This window comes from Schistocerca gregaria, chromosome 9, assembly GCF_023897955.1.
Source record: "Schistocerca gregaria isolate iqSchGreg1 chromosome 9, iqSchGreg1.2, whole genome shotgun sequence".
Classification (NCBI taxonomy): Eukaryota; Metazoa; Arthropoda; class Insecta; order Orthoptera; family Acrididae; genus Schistocerca; species Schistocerca gregaria.
Window position 1 is genome coordinate 77,292,537 of NC_064928.1, and position 19,952 is coordinate 77,312,488.

At 41.9% G+C, this 19,952-nt stretch overlaps 1 protein-coding gene across 1 annotated transcript in view; it reads right to left on the reverse strand.

Moving 5' to 3' along the window:
* Positions 1 to 19,419, reverse strand: part of LOC126291727 (protein crooked neck) — an 84,324-nt gene extending 64,905 nt beyond the window's left edge. Inside the window, exons 1-6 of the mRNA XM_049985394.1 lie at positions 19,273 to 19,419; positions 19,060 to 19,149; positions 18,818 to 18,972; positions 18,219 to 18,421; positions 4,627 to 4,795; positions 2,979 to 3,111 (exon numbers count right to left, since the gene is read on the reverse strand). Coding sequence (XP_049841351.1) covers positions 2,979 to 3,111; positions 4,627 to 4,795; positions 18,219 to 18,421; positions 18,818 to 18,972; positions 19,060 to 19,149; positions 19,273 to 19,311 — 789 coding nt within the window. The 5' untranslated portion in view covers positions 19,312 to 19,419. The remainder of the gene's footprint in view (positions 1 to 2,978; positions 3,112 to 4,626; positions 4,796 to 18,218; positions 18,422 to 18,817; positions 18,973 to 19,059; positions 19,150 to 19,272) is intronic.
* Positions 19,420 to 19,952: the final 533 nt, after the last annotated feature.

The window sequence follows — 19,952 nt, forward strand, 5'->3', positions numbered from 1 at the left end:
TTCACTAAATTTAAATTTATATTAGAGGTTAACAAATTTTCCTACTTCAGAAATGTATTCCTTCCTACTGCCAGTCTGTGTATTATATCCTCTGTGCTACAGCCTTTGGCAGTTATTTTTACTGCCCAAAAAGGAAAACTCATCCATTACTTTTAATGTCTCATTTCCTTGTCTAACTTACTCAGCACTGCCATATTTAATTTGATTACACTCCATTGTTTAACTTTTGTTAATGTTCTCATCTTACATTGTCCTTTCAAGACAGTATCCAGTCTCTTTAACTGTTCTTCTAAATTCGTTGCTGTCTGTGGAGAGAATTACAGTGTCATCGGCAAGCTTTAAAGTTTTTATTTCTTCTCCAGGAACTTCCGACTCCCTTCCCAAATTTCTCATTGGTTTCTTTTACTGACTGCTAAATGGACAGACTAAGTAACTTTGGGCATAGGTTATAACACTGTCTCACCGCCTTCTCAACTACACCTTCCTTCTCATGCCCTTCAACTCACAGAACACATTCTGGTTTCTATACTAGCTGTAAATAACATTTCCCTCTCTGTATTTTACCCCTGCTACCTTCAGAACTTTAAAGAGTGTGTTCCAGTCAACATTGTCAAAGGTTTTTTTTTTTTAAAAAAATCTACAAATGCTATCAAGATAGGTTTGCCTTTATACAATCTTCTACGATATTCACCTTCTACCAATTTTCTATTCTTCAATAAATAAACTGTGTGTATTCTGCAAATATGACTTATTAAAATGATGGTTCAGTAGTATTCAACTGGCAGTTCTTTCAAATGGAAATATTACTATCTTCCCACACACACTTATGAAAGCAATAGTGGCAACAATATCCTAGCTTTCAAAACAATTGGTACCTTCCAGAATGAGAGCACTTGCCCGCGAAAGGGAAAGGTCCCGAGTTCGAGTCTCGGTCGGGCCCACAGTTTTAATCTGCCAGGAAGTTTTATATCAGCGCACACTCGGCTGCAGAGTGAAAATCTCATTCTGGAAACATTCCCCAGGCTGTGGCTAAGCCATGTCTCCACTATATCCTTTCTTTCAGGAGTGCTAGTTCTGCAAGGTTCGCAGGAGAGCTTCTGTGAAGTTTGGAAGGTAGGAGACGAGATACTGACAGAAGTAAAGCTGTGAGTACCGGGCGTGAGTCGTGCTTCGGTAGCTCAGATGGTAGAGCACTTGCCCGCGAAAGGCAAAGGTCCCGAGTTCAAGTCTCGGTCGGGCACACACAATTAGTACCTTTCTTGAGAAGGAGATGATTAGGTCGCAGAAGACTGAAAAGGACCAGCAGCTCACTCTCACACAAAATGAGAGGGCCCATTCAACCTTTAGTGAGTTCTCTCTTAACAAGCACTATCACCAAGAACTAACAGTTCCAAAAGCTAGGATAGTGTTGACACTTTTCCTTTTATACGTGTCTCTCAACAATACTAAACACATCACCTCCTCAAGTGAGTACTGGGGAGTAATACTGTCTCATAATTTCTTAAACTCCTTTATAATGCTAGTAACACATAAAAGGACATTCTAACATAAATAACACATAAAGCAAAACTGTTAGGCATTCATATTCTCAATTAAACCAAGATGAACATATTTTCATGTACCAAAGATGACATCTCAAGTGACCTACATCATGTTGACACTGACAAATGGCCATTAGTGGTATTCCAGTGATAATGCAGTTTGAATTTTTTTACATAATATAAGGACACCACCTGTCATGTCAGTAATAGGTGTGAGGGGTAGTTATTATCAATAGTGAGACGACATGGTCGCTCGTTCCCCTTATGCAGCACTGGTTCTCTGGAACATTTGGAGCTAAGTATGTCTTTTCTGGCAGAAAGTACTCAACTATTGTTTTGTTCAACAATGCCTAACCACTACTGCCCACATGCCTTTATCTGAGGCAAAAGAGTTGTCATTAAGGTCAGGTATGGAATGGACCTATGCAGTCGAGTTACTTACGATTTAAAATTGTAAAAAATAATAGCCCGCAAGTGTTCTCCAGTCATGTTCATTTTTTGGTACACACAAAATCTTTAAAAGATGATAATTAAGAAACTACTGAACAAACAATATGACAATCAACTCATAAAATATTCGAGAGTAGCTGTGAAATACAAATAAATTTCATTGGTTTTAAGAATCATGGCATTCTAAAAATTTCCAGTGCCTTCCTTGTATCATTGGTGGGTATGGTCTGGTGATCATAGATCTTGTGCAGAAGCAAGTGTAAAGTGTTCTGTTGAATTTAATGTGTACTGAATGGTGTTAACTGGGACACAGCTGCAGCTCTCACCATGGACCTCTTTTGGCAATGATGAATAACTGCAGTAATTGCTGTGATTTCGTCTGGTGTAAATACAGCTAGTGTGAATCCAACATTCCCCACTAATGCTTACACCATGTTGCCAGACCAATGACATCTGTAGTAAAAAGTCGTCTCTGGGTCTTTTTCAGAGTTAAAGCGATCTTGGAAACAAGAATTGTTATCATACGACTGAGAATTGTTCAGTGATTTTCCAGCACCAGTAACACACACTGTTCCAATAAACAGACTGTGTCATCTACTTTCTTCGGAAGACACATACTGGCCATTAAACTGCACCAGGGAACTCCGTTGATGCTCATTTGGTGATGCAGTGGGGACTTTCACGTGGCAGGCACTGTACGGTGACTGCAGAAACTGTTGCCACCTGCCGATGATATTTGGAACTGACTCAGGAAATTGTGTATCTACTTCATTTGGTGTTCTCAAATGAAACACCACTTGTTGGAACACCATATCATTCACTGTTGCCAAGTTTTTACCTCAATGTTAGTAGGTTCTTTGTGAAATACACTTTACTTGTAACAATGATATTAATATTAGCAATTATAGAGGCACGGCTAAGTGTTACATTCCTTAGTGCCAATTACTGATGACAAAATTTAAATTTGAATGTTAAAGCTATACTTACTTCTTTCTGGCCTTCCTCGAACTTGGCAAATGCAATGTACAATTTCTCATCCATCATTTCTTCACCATAGAATTCCACTGCTCTTTCATATACTTTTCTCGCTCCACTAATAAATCCATGCTGTTCTTCAAACCTAAACAAAAAATTATTATGTACATAGCTGTCTCTATAGCAAAATCAAGAAGGAAAGCTGCATGTTTTATTCAAGCAGCTGAACAGTAAACTAGTGTCAATATTCAATGTATAAATTTCATGAGAATGTGCAAAAAAAAGGTGCAAATTTGGACACCAGGTAAGTAGTCTGTTTGCATTTAATGTCTAACATAGCATCCAATACTACGCTTTACTCATGAGTTCTGTTACATTGTTCAATAGAAAGAACTTTCTGTCATGGTACTAAATACACTCTCAGTCAACAACAACTATGACAATCAATAGTTAATGTGTGCCTTTTCTGACGAAATAGTTCACATATTTATAATTTCTTTTATTCTGCAAGCCACAGCATGGTAAGTAGTGAAGTGTAAGTCATGTTACTAGTCTACTTTCCAGATTTTTAGGAAGGAAATAACTTTAGAGTTTAACATCCTGTCGACAAGGCAGTCAGTAGACAAGGATCACACGCTCAGGTTACAAAGGCATTGGGAAGGAAATCAGCTGTGACCTTTTCAAAGAAACAGCACTTGCCTGGAGCAATTTATGGAAACCACAGAAAACCTAAATCTGGATTGCAGGACAGGTATTTGAAATGTCATGCTCCGCTATGCGAGTCCAGTGTGCTCAACAGTGACACTCTGTCAGTCAGTTTTAGTATGAGAGTATTATTAGAAAAGAAAAAGATTCTGCGTATTTCCTCACTCAGGAAAAAAAACAGCTGGAGATGGTGAGAGCTTGATAAACCAATTAAATGCCTCAGAAACAAAGCTGCAATGTGGAAGAAGTGCATTTCAGATGAACAGATACACCTCATCTCAATAAATTGGCAGTTTCTAAAAATTTTAGTAAGTTTTAGTCAACAAGTCCAGGATGCATAATGGACAGAAACACATTTCAACTCCAGTCAACAAATCACTATTTGCCCACAATAAGAAAACTGTTCTTACTGGTGCTGTCAGTTGCAGAGAAAACTGGTGTTAACAAGAACATACTGCATTTATTTGTCTTTCAGTACTGTCAACATTTCCACGAGTGTCACCTCTGCTTTCGTATAAACAGGGAACATGGGTGATGGGGTCAGCACTGAGGGAAGGAGTCTGTGCTACCCTCCGCTTACACTCTCCCCCCGTGGCAGTCCTTATGCAGGGCCAAGGCACGCTTTCTGCCATTCCTGACAGCCACCACACAAAAGGTCTTAATATTGTGACCAAACAGTAAATTATACAAGAGCAGCTCGTATTTATGTAGTATTTCTAGCTTGAAGAGAAAAGTGTGTATCTAACAAGCAGCACTATCTTTAACTGAGTAACTGTGGGTTGACACAACTGCTCTGAAATCACTTTTATTCAATTTTCAAAGTTTCTAATAACGTCTTTTTAATAAATGCTACACCTAAGGAATTCTAGTAGATACTGTGCTATGCTTCCATTGTTAACCACAGAGATAAAATGTCATACTCTGCAAGAAATTCGGCCTAGCTGTCTCTTCTTACCTTGCATATTTAATCCAATTTCTGATTTCTGCATGCACATAGACAAATCGCTCATATATCCCTCTTGCGCGATCTATCTCCTTGTACCGCAGTTCAAACTTTATATAAGTGAGCCACGCCTGTTCATCAGGTTCCCATTCCATCCACCTTTCGAATACAAGTCTTGCACCTGTAGTCAGAAAGAAAACTGTGTTACTCACACACTTACACACATGAGTTTGATCCTTTGTATCATGTTGATTACAATGTGATAAAGTTATTCTGACAAAAGTAGTAAAAGGTTTACACATAAATAAAGCTGTATATATCATATAGGATGTGTGTGATCTGATTAATCTTTGTTGACTGTATTTATTTCATTACAGTACTGAAACAAGCAAATCTTTAGTATATGAGGCAGGTACGGCCGTGTATATGATTCCAACAAATTCTCCCATGAACTTCAATATTAAAATCTTTATTGTTCAGAATGCAACAGACACGTGCCTAATGACAATGATATTAGTAGATTGTGTAAAAAGAATGTATTTAAGGAAATATTCAATTTTTTTAATATTCAAAAATCATGTGCGCTTGAAAATTTAATCCCGCTAATAAGTATTTGTTTTAGGATTGGCATACGTCATTTGAAAGTCCAGATTCTCTTCAATGCAAAGAATATCTTTTATGTTATTTCTAAATTTTGAAATTCAGGAAATATCACTACTCAAAAACTCATTCAAATTTTAGAATATAAATCTTTCAAAATCTTTTTCTAATAGTTCTATTTTTTTCTGTTTCTAAAAATGTACACCTCTACTTTTAAAAAACCACTAGTTAGTTAATAAAATATCATAACTATAAAACTGGACTGCTAGGAAAATCTTGCCAAGCTTTGCTAGGTAACTGTATGCCTACAAATCGATTCCAAACTATAGGTCATATTAATGCCTTTTTAACAACATACAGTTGATAATTGAATGAACTAACTCTACCGCAAGACGTGTATAAAAATTATCTATTATCCTCACCTTCTGTGCTACTACTAAATATAGTATGTAACTGCTCTGTATTCTGATATTTTGTAAAAACCTTCCTATGCATGTCTTTAAGCAGGCGCAGTCAGTCTCTGCTAAGGTTTCAATAAGAAATTTTCTGTAGAACCAGTCTCTGTTAAAATGTCATCAAATAACACTGAAATAAGCAATGGGCATAAATATGGGACTGAACCAGCGTACCTGCACACAAACATCCCAGATCCGAGGTCTCAAGGGGACATTATTACCATTACCAACAGTTAGCTTTTTTATATAAGTAAAGGAAAAAGGTAATTACAAAACACACACACACACGGGGAGAGAGAGAGAGAGAGAGAGAGAGAGAGAGAGAGAGCCTCTGCCCCTACATGGTGCCCGTTGAGGGCAGTGTGAGGTGGAGTGGGTAGAGGGAGAGGGAGGTGGCACGCACAAAGAGTGACTGTGGATGAATGGCTAGCAGCTGCGACAGAGGTGGCCAGTTTTCCACCTAGAAATGCAGGAGGGAGGTGTTGCAGGTACATAACATGGTATGACTGAAGTGGCCAGAAGGAAGCAGTGCACAGTGAAGGCGACATAGAGACGTGAATTTGGAGAGGGTGGCAGAACGGAGGAAGGGGAAACTGTTGGGTGGGGGGCGCAGGGACAGGGGCTTACCTGAGATAGAGGCCAGGATGATAATGGATTGGTGGGTTGGTTTGGGATATAAAGGGACCAAACTACATGGTCATCAGTCCCTTTTTTTCTGAGGCAAGTAATGGTGAAGGTACAAAAACATCCAACACCACACCTAAAAAGAAAACAAATGGAACAAACAAAAATTGAAGAAAACGTACACCACAAGGAAAAGCAGCAGAAGATATTAAAACCTTAGAGCATATGGTCTGGGCTGGCTGGGAAAAAAAAGGGAGGATGACCAAGCCACTCTGCAAACGCATTAAAATGTGCACCCCAAAAATATAAGGTGAGATGGATACATGAAGGGAAAAGACGACCACCAAGTCAAACAAATGCAGAGAAAGTGCGACAGAGTTAAAGTGGACCGAGGGTGACAACCTCAGAGAGAAGGCTAAATGCCCATCCTTAAATGGTATGATAAAAACTCCCCGCATGAACAAAACATAAAACTAAATCTGCTATTGAGGTATTGTCGCACAACACCAAAGGCAGGGTGCTGGAAAGGTTAAAAGTCCGCCACAGAATGGCTAAAAGTGGGCAGTCCATCAAGATGTGAACAATAGTCATACGTGAACCACAGTGACACCAAGGTGGGTCCTCAAAACGGATGAGGTAGCCATGTGTTAATCACACATGGCCAATGAGGAGCTGGAAGAGAACCACAGAGTCCCTGCAAGAGGCCTGTATGAAGGTCTTATACACATTTGTAGTCTCCTTAAGGGCATGCAGTTTGTTGTGCATACTGAGATTATGCCATTTCATCTCTCAAGGCTGAAAAACCTTGCTGCATAATAATGATCGCAGGTCAGTTACAGGGATGCCGATCTCCAGAAGTGGTTTCCGTGTAGTCTGTTTGGCCAGCCTGTCGGAAAGTTCATTTCCTGGGATTCCATCATGGCCTGGGGTCCACACAAGCACCACAGAATGACTGGACTATTCCAGGGAATAGATGGACTCCTGGATGGTAACTACCAACGGATGGCAAGGGTAGTATTGGTCAATAGCTTGTAGGCTGCTCAAGGAGTCAGTACAGTGAAGAAACGACTCGCCAAGGCATGAATGGATGCGCTCAAGAGCATGATATATGGCCCCCAGCTCTGCAGTGAAAACACTGCAGCCATCTGTTCAATAAGTCTTCCATGAACAAATGTAAAGCCAACATGACTATCAGCCATTAAGCCGTCAGTGTAAACCACTTCATGGTCCCGGCACATGTCAAGAATCGAGAGGAAGTGACAGTAGAGAGCTGCGGGGTTAACTAAGACCTTAGGACTATGTGAAAGGTCCAAGCGGAGCTTCGGCCTAGGTGTACACTGTGGAGGTGTACATGAATGGACTCGAGTACAGATGGTAAAGGCAAGGGCTCCACTTCAGACAGAAGACATCAGACGTGAACCACGATCTTATGCCCTGACCTCTGCCTCCAATGTGGGAGATGAACAGCCATAGGTGGGAAAAGGAGGTGGTAACTTGGATGCTCAGGAGAACTATGAATGGATGCAATGTAGCTGGTGAGCAGTTGTGCATGCCTAACCTTCAATGGAGGGACTCCAGTGTCCATCAGGACGCTGGTCACCAGACTCATCCTAAAAGCTCCTGTTGCCAGTCAACCATCACAGTGGTACACTGGATCAAGTAAACGCAACACTGAGAGTGCCGCCGAACCATAAACTAGACTCCCATAGTCAAGGCTCTGTAGAACTGCAGCTGCATAGAATGACCTGCACCCTGGTTGGTGTTGCCCAGGCTGCGGAGGGCATTGAGGTGCTACCAGCACTTCCGCTTCAGATGACGAAGATTAGGAAGCCATGTCAATTGGGCGTCTAAAACCAGCCCCAAGAATCGGTATGACTGGAGTACAGTGAGTGGATCGTCATTAAGGTAAAGTTCTAGTTCCAGATTATCAGCACAACATCAAGATAAGTGCATGACCCACAACTTCGCAGCTGAAAACTGGACGCCGTGGGCTAGAGCCCATGACTGCACCTTGGGGATGGCTCCCTGTAGGTGCCACTTGGCAACACCAGTACTGGCGGAGCAGTACGAACTGCAGAAGTCGTCTGCATACAGAGAAATTGAGACCAAAGGCCCATCAGCTGCTGCTAGACTGTTAATGGCAACTAAAAATAGAGATACACTCCTGGAACTACGGGAAGCACCAACTTGGACTCGGAAAGTACAGAGCGAGAGGAAATTTTGGATAAAAATTGGGAGCGGGTCCTGGAGACCCCAATAATATAATGTGGCAAGGATATGATGTCGCCAGGTCGTGTCGTAAGCTTTTCGTACATCAAAAAAGACGGCAACCAGGTGTCGGCATCTGGAAAAGCATGTTTGAATGGCAGACTCGAGGGAAACTAGATTATCAATGGTAGAGCGACCCTGACAGAAACTGCCCTGGCATGAAGCCACTAGGCCACATGACTCCAGGACCCAACACAATGGCCGACTTAACATACATTCTAACAGCTTACAAAGAACGTTGGTAAGGCTGATGGATCGATAGCTATCCACACCAAGCAGGTTTTACTGGGTCTGAGCTCTGGAATGAAGGGCCTCTCTCGCCACTGCGATGGAAAGGCACCATCGCAGCAAACCCGGTTAGAGATGATGAGGAGATGTCACTTGTTGTTGGATAAGAAATGTTTGATTATGTGACTTTGGATCCAATCTGGCCCAGGAGCTGTGTCAGAGCAATGAAAGACACTGAGAAGCTACCACTCTTATTATTATTATTATTATTATTATAAGGTTCACTGTGACATTCAGTGAACAAAAGGGTTTTCCTTTCCACTTGCCATTTGGGGGTGTGAAATGCTGGGGGATACTAAAAGGTATCAGATAGATTATATAATGGTAAGACAGAGATTTAGGAATCAGGTTTTAAATTGTAGGACATTTCCAGGGGCAGATGTGGACTCTGACCCCAATCTATTGGTTATGACCTGTAGGTTAAAACTGAAGAAACTGCAAAGAGGTGGGAAATTAAGGAGATGGGACCTGGATAAACTGAAACAACCAGAGGTTGTACAGAGCTTCAGGGAGAGCATAAGGGAACAATTAACAAGAATAGGGCAAAGAAATACAGTAGAAGAAGAATGGGTAGCTTTGAGGGATGAAGTAGTGAAGGCAGCTGAGGATAAAGTAGGTAAAAAGACGAGGGCTGGTAGAAATCCTTGGGTAACAGAAGAAATATTGAATTAAATTGATGAAAGGAGAAAATATAAAAATGCAGTAAATGAAGCAGGCAAAAAGGAATACAGACGTCTCAAAAATGAGATCGACAGGAAGTGCAAAATGGCTAAGCAGAGATGGCTAGAGGAAAAATGTAAGGATGTAGAAGCTTATCTCACTAGGGGTAAGATAGATACTGCCTACAGGAAAATTAAAGAGACCTTTGGAGAGAAGAGAACCACATGTATGAACATCAAGAGCTCAGATGGAAACCCAGTTCTAAGCAAAGAAGGGAAAGCAGAAAGGTGGAAGGAGTATATAGAGGGTCTATACAAGGGCGATGGGCTTGAAGACAATATTATGGAAATGGAAGAGGATGTAGATGAAGACGAAATGGGAGATAAGATACTGCGTGAAGAGTTTGACAGAGCACTGAAAGACCCGAGTCGAAACAAGGCACCCGGAGTAGACAACATTCCATTAGAACTACTGATGGCCTTGGGAGAGCCAGTCATGACAAAACTCTACCAGTTGGTAAGCAAGATGTATGAGACAGGCGAAATACCCTCAGACTTCAAGAAGAATATAATAATTCCAATCCCAAAGAAAGCAGGTGCTGACAGATGTGAAAATTACCGAACTATCAGTTTAATAAGTCACAGCTGCAAAATACTAACGTGAATTCTTTACAGACAAATGGAAAAACTGGTAGATGCGGACCTCGGGGAGGAACAGTTTGGATTCCGTAGAAATGTTGGAACACGTGAAGCAATACTGACCTTACGACTTATCTTAGAAGAAAGATTAAGAAAAGGCAAACCTACATTTCTAGCATTTGTAGACTTAGAGAAAGCTTTTGACAATGTTGACTGGAATACTCTCTTTCAAATTCTGAAAGTGGCAGGGGTAAAATACAGGGAGCGAAAGGCTATTTACAGTTTGTACAGAAACCAGATGGCAGTTATTAGAGTCGAGGGGCATGAAAGGGAAGCAGTGGTTGGGAAGGGAGTGAGACAGGGTTGTAGCCTCTCCCCGATGTTATTCAATCTATATATTGAGCAAGCAGTAAAGGAAACAAAAGAAAAATTTGGAGTAGATATTAAAATTCATGGAGAATAAGTACAAACTTTGAGGTTCGCCGATGACATTGTAATTCTGTCAGAGACGGCAAAGGACTTGGAAGAGCAGTTGAACGGAATGGACAGTGTCTTGAAAGGAGGATATAAGATGAACATCAACAAAAGCAAAACGAGGATAATGGGTTGTAGTCAAATTAAATCAGGTGATGCTGAGGGAATTAGATTAGGAAATGAGACACTTGAAGTAGTAAAGGAGTTTTGCTATTTGGGGAGCAAAATAACTGATGATTGTCGAAGTAGAGAGGATATAAAATGTAGACTGGCAATGGCCAGGAAAATCGTTTCTGAAGAAGAGAAATTTGTTAGCATTGAATATAGATTTATGTATCAGGAAGTTGTTTCTGAAAGTATTTGTTTGGAGTGTAGCCACGTATGGAAGTGAAACATGGACGATAACTAGTTTGGACAAGAAGAGAATAGAAGCTTTCGAAATGTGGTGCTGCAGAAGAATGCTGAAGATAAGGTGGATAGATCACGTAACTAATGAGGAGGTATTGAATAGGATTGGGGAGAAGAGAAGTTTGTGGCACAACTTGACTAGAAGAAGGGATCGGTTAGTAGGACATGTTTTGAGGCATCAAGGGAACACAAATTTAGCATTGGAGGGCAGCGTGGAGGGTAAAAATCGTAGGGGGAGACCAAGAGATAAATACACTAAGCAGATTCAGAAGGATGTAGGTTGCAGTAGGTACTGGGAGATGATGAAGCTTGCACAGGATAGAGTAGCATGGAGAGCTGCATCAAATCAGTCTCAGGACTGAAGACAACAACAACAACAACAACAACAACAACAACAATTCTCTGACATGGAGACTCAGCAAAGTGCTAGGCAATTGCACTTGTGTCAGTAGATAACACGCCATTGATGTTAATGCCAGTAACACCTGTCGGGGTCTGGTACCCACAAACATGTCTCATGTTCGTCCATACTTGGGACAGTGATGTATGGCACCCAATGGTCGAGACATACCTCTCCCAACACGCCTGTTTCCATCTTTATATAAGAAGGCGAATGTGGGCATGGAGCCGTTTAAAAGCTATTAGGTGCTCTAGGGAAGGCTGCCACTTATGTCGCTGTAGAGCTCGCCCTTGCTCTTTAATAGCCTCAGTGATTTCCAGCAACCACCAAGGTACTGACTTTCACTGGGGGCACGCTAAAGAACAAGAAATCGTGTTTCCTGCCGCAGAAACGATCATTCTAGGGACCTGCTCAACTAGCACATTGATGTTACCTTGTGGGGAAGATTAAACGGTGACAGCAGAGGCGAAAACTTCCCAGTCTGCCTGTTTAAAGCCCATGTCAGTAGACATCCGGGGGAGTGGCAGGAAGATGGGAAAGTGGTCACTACCACACAAGTCATTGTGGGCTCTCCAGCCCTGGACTGCAGAGGGATATATCAATGGCCGAGTAAGTGCCATGAGCCACACTGAAATGTATGGGGGCCCCAGTATTTAAGAGGCAGAGGTCGAGTTGACACAGAATGTTTCAGCATCTCTACCCCGGTCAGTAAGCACAGTGCCACCCCACAAGGGGTTATGGGTGATGATTCAGTGCAGCCAATGCGTTCAGGGGTACTGTACCATTTGCAGGAAGATATATGTTGCAGACAGTTATTTCCTGCAACGTCCTTAGCCACAGCTTCAAGAGGGGATTGAAGGGGCACAGGTTCATTGGATCCTATTGTTGATGAGGCACCAGTGACATCCAGGTCATCAGGAGACTCCGAGATCTCCACCTCACCCGCAGGTGCAGAACTGGTAGGGAGTGGTGGTGTTGGGGCCACCAGACAGGACTGGGAAGCTCTTCGTCCAGCAACTTTTGGCTCCTTTAGTCACTAGCGAGAGTCTGCTCTGGCACTAGTGGAGACCTTGGGAGAGAGGGTCCAAAGGGAGCCCTTCCGCACCACGAGAGGAGCCTGTTGCTTCTCCAGCTGGAGGGAGGGGACCGATGTCCAACGCATTCCCGCCCCCCTCGGAGGGAGTGGGAGTCTTGTTCCTGAAGTAGGTACTTCGGGGGCAACGGAAGGAGATTTTCACTCTACTACCAAGGGGGCAGGTGTATTCTGGAGGCCCGGAGGGGAAACTGTTCATGGCACAGTGAAAGGGAAGACTGGTACTTGTGATGGCAATGGTAATGTAGCTGTAGCGTATGTGGACATCAACCGAACAGGGCCTAATCATTCAATTTACAATAGCCTCTTGGTAAGTTAAACAGTCCCGAGTCTTGTACTCCACGATTTTCCACTCCTTTTGGAGTACTGTGCAGTCTGGTGAGCAGGGCGAGTGCTGCTCTCCACAGATGATACAAGTGGGAGGAGGCACACAGGGAGTATCTAGATGCAGTGGATGTCCGCAGTCTCGACATGTGGTAAACCACCACCTTGACTTTTTCAGGCAATGAATCACCCTTAAAGGCCATGATGAAGGCCCCAGTAGCAACCCTCTTGTCTTTGGGTCACCTGTAAACTCGACAGATGAAATGAACACCTCACGGTTTTAGACTGGCGTGGAGCTCGTCGTCAGACTGCAAGAGGATGTAATGATGAAAAATAATCCCCTGGACCTTGATGAGGCTTTTATGGGGAGTCAGTCAAAGTGAGTAACACCCGGGATTGGGCTGGAGATGCTGTCTGAATCAAGGCTGCACCACACTTCTCATCTTGGACAAAGCTGTCACTTCTCCAAACTTATCCTCAAGATATTCAACAAAAAATTGAGGCTTCACAGGTAGAGAGGAGTCCCTGTCCATTCTGCTACACACTAAATACCGAGGCAAATATGGCTCTCTTCTTTTTGTAGCCCTACATTCCTCCCACGGTGTAGGAGGGAGGGGAAATGATTTAGGGTCATACCTATCAGCACTATACTCAATCTTGACCTCCTTAGAGGCTGCTGGCACAGTACAGCCACCAAAAAGAGATGACTTAGTCCCCTTCATTGGGGGTCATCTGCCCTGATGCCAGCCACTCCAATCAGGGGCTCTCCCATGGGTGCCACCCAGCTACAGCGCAGGCCACCTGGCATGATGGCTGTAGCCGAGAGTCCTGATGCCCCAGGAAGACAGGCATCTACTCCTTACCATATCTGGGGAGTTTACATCTCAGGCATCAGCAGTGTGATCCCTGTGTTGTCAGGGGGCTACCACCAAATGGGTACATGATGGACCCACCACAATGGGCTAGCTACCACACTGGATACTGCCCGCAGAGAAATCCAATATTATCATGGGGGCAAAGGAGGCATGAGACAATGGAACAAGAGGACATAATCCAAGAAAGTGTCCTCGACCAAATAGATGAATTGCAGGTGGACAGGAGGTTCAACAAATCGATTTTAAGAGCACTACGGATAACTCATGCACCACGTAAGGCATCCTTCCCCATATGGCCAGCACTTCTGTACAATTTGGAAAGTGGCAGGTCAAACCACAAAATGGGATCTGAACTTATAGGGCCGAAAATTGAGAGACTCCTTTTAGTTGCCTTTTACGACAGGCAGGGATACCTGGGGCCTATTCTAACCCCCAGGCCTGCAGGGGGAGATGATAATGGGAGTGGAGGATGTGTTGAAAGGATAACTCCAATCTGCATACTTCAGAGAAGCTAGTGTTGGATAAAAGGTTCTGAATGTGAAGCAGCCTTTGAAATTCAACAAATTCTGTACAGCTTCATGTTGATTCACTGGATGGTCAGCATTGTTCTTAACAACAGTTTGGTGGTGGCTCCTCACCCACAGATGGACAACTGATGGCAGTGTGGTTGGTATATGACATGGTTGCTTTCACAGACCTGTGACAGAATTAGAGTACAGAATGCTGGGTGAATGGAGTGGGCAGGTCTTGCACCTTTATCTGCCACAGGGTTGTGATCCCTGTAGTGACGGGGTGGGAGTGAGAGTGACATACCGATGGACTACGATATTGTGGAGGTTGGGTAGGCGACAGAACAACACAGGCATGTGGGTAGGATCTAAGATAGGATGGCCCTCATTTCGAGGCCGGAGAGAGGGAGAGAGAGAGAGAGAATCAAATCCACAGCAAAGGATATAATTCAGTCGTTTCAGTCCAGGGTGTTACCGGATTACGCGAGGGTGTTCCTTTGTAGCTAATTCTTGGGCATAGCGTGAGGACTGGGGGTATATGAGGATATGGGACAGGAAATCAATTTGTGGACTAGATTTGGAGGTTATTGCCTGTTGGTGAAGGCCTCTGTGAGGCCTTCAGCGTACTGCGCAAGGTAGTTCTCATCACTGCAGAATCATCTTCCATGGGTGGCTAGGCTGTATGGTAAGCATTTTTTGGTATGGAATGGATGGCAGCTGTCAAAATGCAGGTACTGCTGGTAGTTACTTGGTTTAATGTGGTCGGAGGTGTGGATAGAACCATCAAAGAGATTGAAATTAGTGTTAAGGAAGGTGGCACATTAGGTAACGAAGGACCAGGTGAAGATGTTGGAAGGAATAGGGCATCCACGTCACAAAGATATTATCAATGAACCTGAACCAGAGCTGGGGTTGGTAGTTTTGGGAGTCTAAGGTTTCCCCTAGATAGGCCATAAACTGTTTGGCAGTGGGTCAGGATATAGTTGGTAAAATGTATAATGAATGAGGTACTGGGTTTGGAGTCTGAAGGATGTTGGGAGAGGTGGCATTCGATAGTGGCAAGGCCATGGGCATGGGCGATTTTGGTGTATAATAACAAGTAGGGATCCAGGAAGCGAAGGAGTGGGGATGGCGAAAAGTTAGTGAAGGAAGTGGCTAGTATCTTTGATGTGGGAAGTTAGATTTCAAACAATTGACTGGAGGTGTTAGTGAGCTATAGAGGACATTCTTTAGCGGGAATACAACAGCCAGCAACAATGTAACATTCAGGATTGTTGTGTTTGTGGGTTTTTGGGGAGCACATACAAGGCATTGTTGGGGTGAGGAGGGAGATGGACTCACGGGAAAGGCTCTGGGAAGGTCCTATGGGTTCCTGTAAGGATTGGCAGTTATGTTGCACTTCCATGATAGGATTGCTTTGACAGAGCTTGTAGGTGGAGGAGTCAAAATTGTGGCAGATGCCTTTTGTCAGATAGTCACAACAACTCATCCTGACATTGGTGCAACCTTTGTCTGCAAGGAGGATGATTACACACCGATCTGTTTTCACATTGTGTATGATTGTCTTTTCTTCTGCTGAAAGGAAAGGGCCAAGGAAAGGATAGAAATGCCAAGGTTTTCCTGGAAGCTGGCTATTGTCCATTTCTTAATGATTGACCCCTGACTTGGAGCACATTTCTGGTCACATTGCATGACAAACATCAATGTGATATACCTCACTAGAATCATGAAAATGTCTACTTTTACTTGGCATACGAATATTACACTTTAGTTGAAAAGGGGGCAGCATACGCGATAATATTTAAGAGAATGTGTGCTTTTCTGACCATTTTTCGGTGAGTGTCAAATTTGAGGATTCATAGAAGTCAACAACAATTACGAGAAAAAGTTCTTTTGCACAGTTTACTGATAAAAGCAAACTCAACTTTGAGACGAATTGTCCTTCCTTTCCAATTAGTTGTTTTGTCCTAATAATTGTGGGTGCAGATTGCAGCAATTTGCCTAATGGTGATACTTTTTTACAAGACAAAAAGCATAAATACAAGCTCTGTTGCTGCTTTTCACAGCTATTATGTTTTTGTGCACTTAAATCTACATCTTTAATTTATTTGTTTTGGCATTTCTCTGTGCTGTATGTTCATATGTTTTATGTTGCCAGACCCCTGTACAGTGCTTCCACTTTACTGCTCATTGCTGCGGTATTTACATCGCAGCTTCCTGTCAGACAGGAAACAATCATGCTCGTTTTTGTATAACATGATAAGTCATCTTGTTCTTGCATGAAACTATGCATCATATATAGATTTGGGAAAACTCTATTGTGATCAGTGTGCATGCTTACTTTGAGGCCAAAAAAGAACACGGTGCAATCAGTTCCGTACCACAGCCAGTAAAGAGATCTTCTGAAGTCTCTATTAGTGAAAGTACAAAGTACAGTGAAACAAATTTCAAGAGAATATAGAGAAATTTCATGTCTTATCTAAGAGAGAGAGAGAGAGAGAGAGAGAGAGAGAGAGAGAGAGAGAGAGAGAGAGAGAGAGAGAGAGTTCTGGCAGGCGACAGAAGTTTGGACGAGTTTATACAGGGAGTCACAAGAAGAAACATTCATGACTTATCTGGAAAATCAGTTTCCAACAGTGACAGCTGTGAAGGAAAAGTTGAAGGTTGAAGTGGATGATTTTACCAATATGAGTGAAACAACCTTTTGGCATGCTATTTGAAAATTGGGTTGCAGATACAAAATGTTCAATGAAAAACCTGTGCTGATGAAAAATAATCAGGTAGCAAGAAAAAGAGAAGAATTTTTGTGAAAAATAAAACATGTCCACGACACTGATTTGAGGTGGTGTGGTGTGAATCATTCCAGACTGTTTGGTTGGCAGGAATAAAAAATGCCTTGTGCATCAGAAAATGGATATGATTATCACAGACCAACTGTTCAAGAGTGGAATGGTTGGAGTGGTTTAAGAGTGCTATCGAAAAATTACCAAACAGATCTGTGATCGTTTTATATCAGGCTCCATATCACACAATGATAAATTCTACATCACAAAATCCATCTACAAAATGGAGAAAGGATCCTATTATTGAATTGATGGAAAGCAGTAATACAGAGCTTCCATCGAATGCCATATCATATGAGGAATTCACTAAAGCTGACTAACTGGAACATTTGCGACTGCACTTCAGGGTGCAGGAATACCTTTTGGAAAGCATACTGTGATCAGTGGACAAGGAAATTAAACTTCTGTGGTTGCCTGTAGGGCACTGCAAACTGAACGCCATTGAACTTATATCGGCATCTGTCAAAAACAAGGTAGCAAAGGAGAACAAGAATTTTAAAATAAATGGTACTTTACAGTTGTGTCACTTTGCTTTGGAATGTGTTTCTCAAAGTGCCTGAAGGAACTCGGCGAGTCACGTACACAAAAACAATTATCTAGAAAGAGCCCACCATCTTGACACAGCAATAAAAGCATTGCTGATCCACGTAGACGAGTAGATGACTGCAATAGCAGCAGCGAGACCTCAGCCAGCAGCGAAAGTGATTAAGATTTTATTTCAGTCATCATTCTTTAGTGCAAAATTGATTCGAGCAAATTGACTTTTCCATTTACTGTTGACATGTGCTATACAAATTGTCAGCTGCTTGGATATCGGGCATTTATTTGGAATTTTCCATATTATGTCTCTCTACTTGCAGCAAAAATTGAAAGCAGCAATGCTGTCCAGGAATGAGACTATGAAGTTGGCATTCTTCTCTGGTGAACAGGCACTTATTGTACTTTACAACACTGGTGGCATGCTGATGTGAAAAGTACACTCCATCACAACTTCACATATACTGCAGCTACTACAACAATTGCTTTGTGCAATATGCAGTATGAACAAACACAAAATTCTATGAAGACAGTAGTATACTGCCAATTTTTCATGACTAGAAAAAAAGCAGTTCTCATAGATTTCTAAAACATGCACACACACGTACCCGCTATGTTCCCCAGCATTTCTTCCATATATGTGTATTTGTACCAAAACTGATTGGCACGAGGTAGTATAGTGACTGCTCTGTCCCATAGATTGCGCGCATGGTTTACTTGTCTGTTCCGCATTTCCATTTCGGTATACTTCAACCAAAGGGTAATGTTGCGATGATCTACATCCAATGCACGTTCGTAAATGGAGCGTGCTCTGAAAACAAACATTTATGTGCAACATGTGTCTATCAGGATATGAGAGAAAAAGTATATTCAAAGTCTTAGAATAATTACTTCTGAGAAGTGTAAAGTAGGCTAATATAAAACTCACATTACAATATATATTTCTACAGACATGTTTATAGGTATTCAAAATTGATACCCACTAATGAAAACTATTTTTTGCAACAATAATGTAATTCACATGAATGCTGTAAATTAGCATCTAGATCAAAGGCACAAAACATACACGTTGGAAAGAAGCTGTTGAGTGCAGGAAACAGAAGATAATTTTTTTACACTGTTCTCTGTAAACAATGTCCTGTGTCACATTTCCCTAACACATGCAACAAACAGGTTGTTTCCTGAAGATAACTCACGACATTGGTACCTTTGGATTTCCTTCTGACTTTCTTCCCATTGTGCGTATTTTATCCAGTTGCTGATAACTGTCCTGTTCTTTCTTAGGCTGTCTTCAAAACCTCTTCGCTTCCTATGCTGGTAATCCGCTAATTCTTCTGGATCAGAGATTTTTTGTTTTGGAGGCTAAGGAAAGAAATTAATGGTTTGTTATTAATATGCACACAGTACAGAATACCATTTATCATAATTCAAATTTCGCTGTCGACGTACCGGCGGTAGTATCTCAAGATCCCTTTCCTTCGCTTCACGCAGAAGTTGTTCTGCTGTAATCTGGATTTCTGCTGGTGCTTTATTTTTTACCTGAAACAGCAAAACGTATGCAGAACATCAAACAAATATGTAAACATTGGTTAAACAGACGGCAAATGTGCAGTTTCTCAAATTTATTTTCAAGTAATTCAAAAACAGATCGAAAACACTCACTTTTGCCACTTTGGGCATTTTCTGTGGTTTGGTTTCCATGTTTTTCTCCGTGACCTACAATACACAAATATTCCCCACAACACTACTCAAACACTCACTGTCAACAATCTCATAGATTCTACACCTGTATGCCTGTAAGTCAGAGATCACTGCTGTATTTAGTAGCTAGCTATCAGAGAGTATTAAAGAAGTTTCAAAGATGTGACATAACATATACCAAAGCTACAATGATCGTTAAGGTCGATTAATTTAATACAGTTGAATATGTGTAATGTTGTTTAGAATAATGTTATAGTTACAGCTAGAGTGAAGTTAACTAATCTCGAATGTCAAGTCCCACTAAAAGCTGTATGCTGATATAACCAACGTATTATTTGCACTTCGCACATATTATGTGGATCTGTCGGGAAGGGATGTCACTTCGCTCTCAAGTTGTGCTATACGTGGATCTTCCACATATTTTACTATATTTTCGATAATATTCGACACAGAGCATGCTAATACTGATTTGCGTCTCCACATGGTGTGGTGACAAATTGGTCAAAAGTTACTGCAAAAGAGATTTTAATGGCGCCCATGTCGAAACTGGCCAATAGCACACCAAATAAATGCTAAATTTACAGCTATGATGAACTATGTTTTCTTTATCCTAGCGTTCTTGTAACCGTAGTTCTTTAACT